The sequence below is a fragment of the Curcuma longa genome, chromosome 17, assembly GCF_044706935.1.
Source record: "Curcuma longa cultivar G26 ecotype Majalengka, Jawa Barat chromosome 17, ITB_CL_G26_1.1, whole genome shotgun sequence".
NCBI classification, from domain to species: domain Eukaryota; kingdom Viridiplantae; phylum Streptophyta; class Magnoliopsida; order Zingiberales; family Zingiberaceae; genus Curcuma; species Curcuma longa.
In genome coordinates this window covers 9179525-9188610 of record NC_133877.1, presented here as the reverse complement: position 1 = coordinate 9188610, position 9086 = coordinate 9179525, and the positions used below count along the sequence as shown (strand labels likewise).

Below are 9086 nucleotides of genomic sequence, written 5' to 3'. Positions count from 1 at the left end.
CTAATTCTTAGATCCTGAATCCTTGTTAGATAATATTTGTGATCCCTTACTCAAGAGTAATTTTTCAATGATTGACTACTGTAATTAAGGAAGTTCTGGATTGACTGGATTGAAGTGATGATATTTACTAGTTATGTAGTAGAATTCATTGTATCACAAGGATCGATGTCTTGGTTGTTTTATGATTATATTGTCTTTGATAAATTAAATTTGTTAGCTTGCCTGCGTTATGGGATTTGTTAGTGTGTGCACCTATGTGCCAAGACACTCTTATGTATTTGTAGATAATTATTTTATAAAGTTAAGTATTTATCGTTAATCATTTACTTTTCTGTACGTATGTGATTGATGATAAAGTCCCACAGATTAATGGTTATATTAATCTGTATATAGTCCTTGATCAGATAAATATCTAGAGGGGGCATAGATATCTAGATCAACGCTGAGTATGGCTAGGTCGAGATAGACCGAGGGATGGATATCCAAGTTGTACTTGGGGGTGCCTCAAGTTAGGGGTACACTGGACACGACCCGCTCAAGAGGAGACCACATATTAAGCATCATTGGTCAATCCTCTTATGAACGAGTGTAACTGATCTTTTGACTTGAGATCTTCATTTATTCTATGCATGGAGTTATATACTTTGATGCCGTTAAAAGTAATCTTTAATCGGATTACGATTCATACGGTTATTGGGTATACGACAAAGTGTAGAGAGAATAGTGTTGAGTCAATAGAGGATTCATCGCTCTCTTAGATTAAGGGGTTAACATCCTGGCCGCTTGATAGAGATATTAGTGACTCGAAATCCATGGCCATGGTAGAATGGTTTATCATTCTAGAGGAGTCTATTATATCTTGGAAATCAAGTAAAACAATTAATTGGTGATGATGCATAGTGCACTAAATTAATTGGGATGTAGTATAGATGAAGAGATTGAATTACATAGTAATCGGTTCATGGTGGTTTTAGTTTATAACTAATATTTTATCACGTTGGGTGGCTAAAAACTGTTGCTAGACGGTTACCTTAGTCTGTGTATGGATTTACACTGCCTTCGTGTATAAAACCTAGAGGGTCGCACGCATAGCACATAGACACGAACAATATTTGTAATTGATTATTTTGGTGGATACTAAAATTAATCAATTTATTATTTCTGAATAAGAATTAATTAGATTATTAATTAATTCTGAAATATTGGAAGCTAGAATGGATCAAGATCAAATATAGTTTTATTTGATGCAAAAAGAGAAAATTTGAATCATGATGATTCTTACATAATTATTAAAATTTAAAACTCTTCCTCCTTTTCCATTAATGAAGTTTTGTTTATTAATCTTATATTAATAAAAAAAATTCATTTTCTTTATTAACGAAAACTTTTCATTTTCCTATATTAATGAAAGCTCTTTATTAATTTATTAATGAAGACTTTTCATTTTTGTTATTAATATTATATTAATGGAAGACTCTTGATTTTCTTATTAATATTATATTAATGGAGGAAGACTTTTCAGTCGATCCAAGAGGCTATATCCCTTAAATCTCTATTCCATCATCAATAATATGATGTTTATTTCATGACAAATAATTCAATAGGTCCCACTTACATCAACTCCAATAACAAATATTTTATTTACAATCTGATTCGATCACTATTTTCTACCTTTTATTTCCGAGTTAATGCACCAATATTATTAATTATTTTCATAGAAAGCTTTTAATCACAGGCCAACCTTAGCGCCTCAATCCATATAATCCAATGGCTCAGAAAAACTTATACGCATTATGGAGAAGAATTCTAGTGATTGATAGCATAAAACAATATATTTAGGGCAATGTCTAATACATTATTATCTTTATTGGCTTTTCTGTTAGTGCAAAAAGTACTAGTCTGTCCTTAGAGTTTCGACATTTGACAATACACTTAGGTTTGATCAATTTGACTAAGGGTTGATCCAAATATGACCTAATATTTAGATGTGAATGAAGTCTAATCAAGTTAGTTTGACTATAAAACTAGCGAGAAGTCCTAGTCAGTTGAGATAAGTAAATCCTAGTCTATTGGACTGGACAAGGTGAAGTCCTAGTTGGAGGCTAAGTAGCAGAAGTCCTAGCTGAAGACTAGATAGAGGAAGTCCTGTTTAGAGGCTGGACAAGGAAGACCTAGTGAGTGAAGTTGGACAGGAAGTTCTGGTGAGTGAAACTGGATAAGGAAGTCCCAACTAGAGGTTAGGTAAGGGAAAGTCCAAGCAGGTCAAGGGTGATTGGATACTTGGTAGGTGAGAAGTCTACATATGAAAGTGATTAGTCATAATTGGAAAGTTAGGCAAAAGAAAGTCCAAACAGGTCAAGGATGACCGAATATTTGATAGGTGGCAAGTCTATCTATGGAAGTGACTAATACTAATTAAAAGTTAGACACGAGTAACCCTATTAGATTAGACCTACAGGGTAAGGCTTAGGTAAGCCTAGTAGGTCAGACAGACTATAGATAAGTTTAGGTTGTTTGTTTGTTTGTATACTAATCTTGTAGGAATTATGAGCTGTAAGCAAGACTGAGAGGAAGCAAAATAGAAACAAACAGAAGCAGCCGAATTAAGTCCGAAAGTTAACTCAAGTCAAAATTGGTTGACTGGTTCCAGGCACCCCTATTGGATCCGAGTGCCCGAAATAGTCTAGGCGATCTAGTGAAGTCTAGGCGCCTGAACTAGGGTAGATTCAGACGCCTGGATCTGATCCAGGCACCTAGACGGTTCAGGTGCCTAGATCTGATCCAGGCGCTTCGACCTGATCCAAGCGCCTGGACGGTCCATGTGCCCTTATATGTTTCAAGCGCCTAGATTAGGTGGAATTGATCCCGATAAAGACTGACAGAACCAGATCAGATCGGATCGGTTCGGGACACTCGGAAAGAGATCCGAGCGCTCGAAAATGTCTTTATATGACCTATATGACCAACACCAAGGCAATACCCTAATTCTCCAAATACTTCATCTTGTGGTGTTGCTGAACGCAAATTGAGCCAAACTCATGCGATCGAAAAAATTCTAGGAAGGGTGTGTTGTGCTCAAGGACTTTCGGAACGACCTACATGATTGTTTTGTTACTTTCTTTTTAGTCTTACATCTTGTATTTAATTTTATTATTATTGGACTGTAAGATGAGTTTCTCCACTTCTGGACAAAGGTCCGGAAAGGAGACCATTAGTGGATGGACGTCTTTCCATGCATATGCCTTGGACGTACTGACCCTAGAGGTTAGGAATCAAGTATATCATGAGTCTAACTTTCTAATATTTTTATTGCAATACCTTTATTCCCCTCTCGCTCTATTAGTAGGTTATGAAGTTAAGCCATTTACTCCATGAATGATGAATCTCCATTATTAGGTTGTGACATGATCCGGTTGTGATCAGGTGATGGGATGACTTTTTGAGGGATCTAGATAGGTCACCACAAGTAGGTTGGATGAGGGTTGGGTCGCCTCTAATCAGGTGCTTCCTTATCGAGCCAGCTCTTATCAAATCATCTCTAGATCAAGCGAACTAGGGGTTGTTCTTGTTGTCGACTTGGTGTGGAGAAGGATAGATACATTTGGCCTCAACGAAGATCATTGGAATGGTGACTGCCCAACATCGACTCTGGATTTTTCCCACAACGGACGAGCAAGAAGGCTGTAACCACAAAGTAAATTTAAAAGGAAGGCTAAGGCGAACCTTGACGAAACCCCTCTAATGCTCAAGTCAGCAGGGAAAAAGAACTTAATAGAACAATATATATATCTGACTAGTAAAAAATAGAACTAACGAACTAGTGACTTTAATTTTCTCTTATACCCTAAGGGGATACTTAGACAATTTAAATAAGTATAATTTTTTATATTTTATATTTTTATAAATTTATAAATTTTAAACTATTTTTTAAAATAAAATAATAATAATAATTTTGAATCGTCATGAATTGTGAATCGAACCGTAATATGTGATTCCAAACCTAAAGCATAATCACCTTGGAAGGTTAAGGGCAACATTCCTAGAACCGTCAAACAAGTAATTCTGAATCGTCGATTCCAAACTATGATCAGGTCTACCTGTATCTACCACGTGGCCCTTGCTGTCTCCCCACATCATGACTTATAGAAAGCATGGACCCATTAGATCTAAAAAGAGTCTTTCTTTGTGTAAATGTTCCATAATAATTTCATGATAAAGATTGTATTCTATATTTTAGTTTCTCAGAAATCCAATCCTCCTTCATGTTTGGATAACATAGATCTCTCCATTTTGAAAATGAGAGATTTTGAAAATTATAGTTGGTCGCATATAATAGTGTCTTGCTTGTCCTTAATGTATGCTGCAATTTTATCTATCAAGGGCATAATGTATAATTTTGAGTCTGATTATTACTGGAGGCACTCCCAAATGATGAAGTGTATACACCCTTGAAATATTTATGTTATAGCTTAGATTTCCTTTTTAACCTAAATTTGACAATTCTAAAGTAGATTCAAAATCCTTTAAAACCTACATTAAGATGTTCATAGACAAACTATCTCTTTAAATTTAGACACAAGTAATAGGATCATCCACGGACATCAAATGAATAATTTTAATTTATTTGTATTTTGAATGGTTGTTTAAATCCAACTCTGCAAATTCATATGAACAACTCACAGTAGAGAGAAGTAAAGGAGCACAATTCTTTTAACAAACAGCACACATTTATTCTCATTATTCATCCCAATATATTAGACGATCCCAATTGGATCGTAGTTCAAACACATGATCACAAATTCACTCAAGTTATTAGAGGATCAACCATCCGCCGTTTCTGTCCGCCGACTAACCGGTCGTACGGCTTGAACCGCGTGAAGCTTTACCCAAGGCGGACGCTGCCCCCTTCTTGAACCTTTCGTGTAACTGCTGCCCGTGCACATGACCCTCCACGTCCGCCGCCAGCCCTTCTCTCTCCGCCTTCTTCTTCTTTCTCTTCTGCAGGAAACAAAACACGGCCGCCGCAAGGAACGCGAGGAGGAAGAGGCCGCCGAGGGTGGCGACCACCACGATGACCACGGTGTGGTTTGGGCCTGGCGGCGGCGGCGGAACTAGCGGTGCAGCTGGAGCAGGAGGCGGTGGCAGTTTGGGAGTGGGAGGCGGTGGCGGTGGTGGTTTTACACTCGGAGGCGGTGGTGGTTTAACACTCGGAGGCGGCGGGGGGCTTCGTCGTGGAGGCGGTGGCGGCTTTACACTCGGAGGCGGCGGAGGGCTTCGTCGTGGAGGCGGTGGTGGCTTGACACTCGGAGGCGGCGGGGGGCTTCGTTGTGGTGGAGGTGGTGGCTTTATAGTCGGAGGCGGCGGGGGGCTTGGTTGTGGCGGCGGCGGTGACTTTACAGTCGGAGGTGGCGGGGGGCTTGATTGTGGCGGCGGCGGGGGCTTTACAGTCGGAGGCGGCGGGGGGTTTGGTTGTGACGGTGGCGGTGGTTTTATAGTCGGAGGCGGCGGTGACATTACATTCGGAGGCGGCGGAGGGCTCCCTCGAGGTGGCGGCGGCGGTGGGTTCACGATCGGAGTGGGAGGCGGGGGGCTTCGACGGGGTACCGGAGGCGGTGGCGTGGGTGGTTGCCTTGCGGGGGGCGGGGGAGGAAATACTGAGGCCATTGATCGTTTGGTAAAGGGCTTGCGATGAGAAGAGACGATTGCTCGAGGTGGTATTTATAGTAGTAGCCGTGGAGAGTAATCAAATTGTTGGTGTTGAGAAGGTGATTTCATGCAGCTCATGACTTGACTCCCATGCCAAGGCTTTTGCTCATCGCGCTTGCTTCCAATCATCATCATCATCGTCTCGTCGTCGTCGTCTATCACTTTGCTCACTTCGGAGTAAAGATAACTATTTGCTTGAGACTCTGCAGAGTTTCTCTTTTCTTCTTCCTTTTGCCCATTTGCCAGAGCAAAGTTTAAGCCACCATGAAGTATCTTCATCACTCGCGTTTTAGAGCTAGAGCTACATTTCAGACACTGTTTCGTATTCTTCTTTCTTCAAGTGCCACACTGCACTTAGAACTTGATGAATAAATTAATTTCTTCATTCATACAGTTGCTAAATTATTTTTGTCAATTTCAAATTTGAAAATTTTCTTCCCATTAAAGCAACTTAGTGTTGATATATAGTATTTTATATGTTATTCATGTATTAGAAAAAGAATTTATTTATTTCTTCAATATAATTTAATTAGCATTGTGTTTTTTCTATTTCTAGATTTTTATTAGCTTTTAATGTTGGATTTAATTTTTTAAAAGTGGAGCTTAATTGTAATTTGTATATGCAGATACGAATCGAATCCATTTAAGTGATCTAATTAAAGTTTATCGGATTTCGGATTATTGGATATGGATTAAAATATGTAGAATCCGTTAGTCCATTCCGGTATTATTGGATATGGATTAAATTTATTAATCCGTTTCAGGATTATCGGATAGAGATTAAATATATAGAATAAGTCAATCTGTTCCGTTATTATCTATGGGCTGATAATGGATTGGATATCTATATATAGGGTTTGGTCCTTAAGGGTTTAGGGGAATTGACATCACCTTCGTTTTCCATTGGCGAAGGTTTTACGGCGCCGTCATCCTAATTCCCTTGGAAGACCTTCCTTTCGCTTCCGCTTTATTCTTCTTCCACAGGGATCAAGCTATTTGGTAGTGGTTGCAGAACAAGGACAATGACTCTCCAAACAGGTTCCTTGTCATTATTTATGTATTTTAATATGTTAAACCATATTATTCGTCGAAACTAGATCCTTATTCTTGTATTTTCTATTTGAAGTTCTTATCCGATTTTTAGAACTTATACCATTTAGATTTACAAGTTCTTTCAATTGGTATCAGAGCCTTGAGGTTACGTTTTCTTCGTATTACATGGTTTACAATATTGTACTTATCGTGTGATTGATAGCATGTTTGTTCTAAGTTGATTGTGAACAGGTTGAATTGGGCGTAGGCTCAATTTGTTGTACGGTTCATAATGTGGAAGGAATATGATTTTTTTTATTTTTTTATGAACGTGAAAACATGAAAATAAAGAACGTAGAAAATTTCATGATTTTCTTTCCTACGTTCCAAAAAAAAAATCACATGAAACTTTAAAAAATTTCAAAGTTTTTTTCTTTCTCTCCCACGTTCCAAAAAAAAAAGTGAAAAAAATAACGTGGAAGACATTTTCCACGTTAAAGGGTTTTTTTTTAATTTTTGTCTAAAAAAAGGATTAAAGGGTGTTTTCCACATTAAAAAATAATAAAAAATTGTTTTATTATTATTATTTTTTAGAGATCGTGGGAACCTAAAGTTTTTTTTTTGGACAAATTTTTTTTGGTCTATCTACATACATGTTACTAAATCAAATTATTGTGTCGGTCCAAAGGAAGACACATTAGCTAGGTTTAGTGCATTTTGTGTCGATAGACGTATGTCTATGCTAAAAATAATTGGCCCAAAGAAAAATTACTTTTATGCCAGATATATGTTTAAGATAACTTACAACTATAGAACAAATTTATTTTGTTCAGATCATGCACAAAATATGTCAGCCCAAAGGAAGACATATTGCGTGGCTGATTAAGGTTGATGTAAGTTATGAATAAATAAATAACTCATATAAAGTATCAAATTATGCGCATAATGGGTCGGCCCAAAGGAAGGCTCATTATGTGGCCAATTAAAGTTTGAGTTATATTAGAGAGTACCGCTAACAAATTATATTTTAGTCCAAAGAGTAAAATGCAATGTTGTACTTGGTATCTCATAAAGAGCCCATTTATATGCTTTATTTGCATATTTTATTATCTTATATATGTTCTTGGCATAAATTAAATCGTGAGCTTACATTATTTTCTTTTATTATTTCAGTGCAATCAGTAACTGCTAATCTTAATAACATCCCCACTTTAACTGGTTCTAGAGGTCTAAATAAGCAGAAACGAAAAAGGATCAATAATAAAGGAAAAGGAAATCAAACTGCAGATTTTGAACTTTTAAACTTTGTTAGTTCAGAAGTCAATTTAGCTATTGTACCTGCTGACACTTGGTGGATAGATACCGGTGCTACTACTCATATAAGTGTCACTATGCAAGGTTGTCTTAGGAGCCGTCTTCCGCTTGATGGTGAAAGATACATCTATACGGGAAATGGAAGAAAGGCTAAAGTCGAGTCGATTGGTGTTTTTAGGCTTTGTTTGGAACCAATATTTATTTGAATTTAGAAAATACATTTATTGTACCGTCTTTTCGACGGAATTTAATTTCAATTTCTTGTTTGGACAAATCAGGTTATTCTTGTTCATTCGGAAATGGAATTTTTAGTATTTTCTATAATTCAACATTGGTTGGCAATGGTTCCTTGGTTGATAAGCTTTATAAATTAAACACCATAACTCCTACGGTTGACAACATAATTATGCATAGTATCGGTACAAAACGTAAATTGACTAATGAGAATTCATCCAGTTTGTGGCATAGGCGTTTAGGACATATATCCAAACAACGCCTAGAAAGGTTAATGTCACATGGAATTCTCGATTCTCTTGACATGACAGACTTTGATGTCTGTATTGAGTGTGTTAAGGGAAAGACAACTAACAAAAGAAATAAGAAAGCGAGTCGTTGTAGTGATGTTTTGGAGCTAATACATACAGACATTTGTGGACCATTCCCTAAGGCATCTTGGAATGGACACACATATTTTATTAGCTTCATAGACGACTACTCTCGATTCGGCTATCTGTACCTCATTCGTGAAAAGTCGCAATCTTTAGACATGTTCAAAATTTTCAAAGCCGAAGTTGAAAATCAACTAGGTAAGAAAATTAAAGCCGTCCGATCCGATCGTGGAGGTGAATATTACGGTCGATATGATGGATCAGGTGAACAATGTCCAGGACCTTTTGCGAATTACCTTGCAGAGTGTGGGATTGTGCCTCAATATACCATGCCTGGTACTCCCAGTCAGAATGGTGTAGCAGAGCGACGCAATCGTACCCTAAAAGATATGGTAAGAAGTATGATGACTTTCACTTCTTTACCTG

The 9086-nt window shown here is 37.5% G+C and overlaps 1 protein-coding gene across 1 annotated transcript; it reads right to left on the bottom strand.

The window, feature by feature from the left end:
• Window positions 1-4848: 4848 nt before the first annotated feature.
• Window positions 4849-5664, bottom strand: LOC141848425 (uncharacterized). Its single transcript, XM_074736452.1, has one exon. The coding sequence runs from the start codon at window positions 5662-5664 to the stop codon at window positions 4849-4851; it is 816 nt and encodes a 271-aa protein (XP_074592553.1).
• Window positions 5665-9086: the final 3422 nt, after the last annotated feature.

What these genes read in the sequence shown, in the direction of transcription:
- LOC141848425 (XM_074736452.1), bottom strand. Translation starts at nt 5,664, where the DNA reads ATGGCCTCAGTATTTCCTCCCCCGCCCCCCGCAAGGCAACCACCCACG.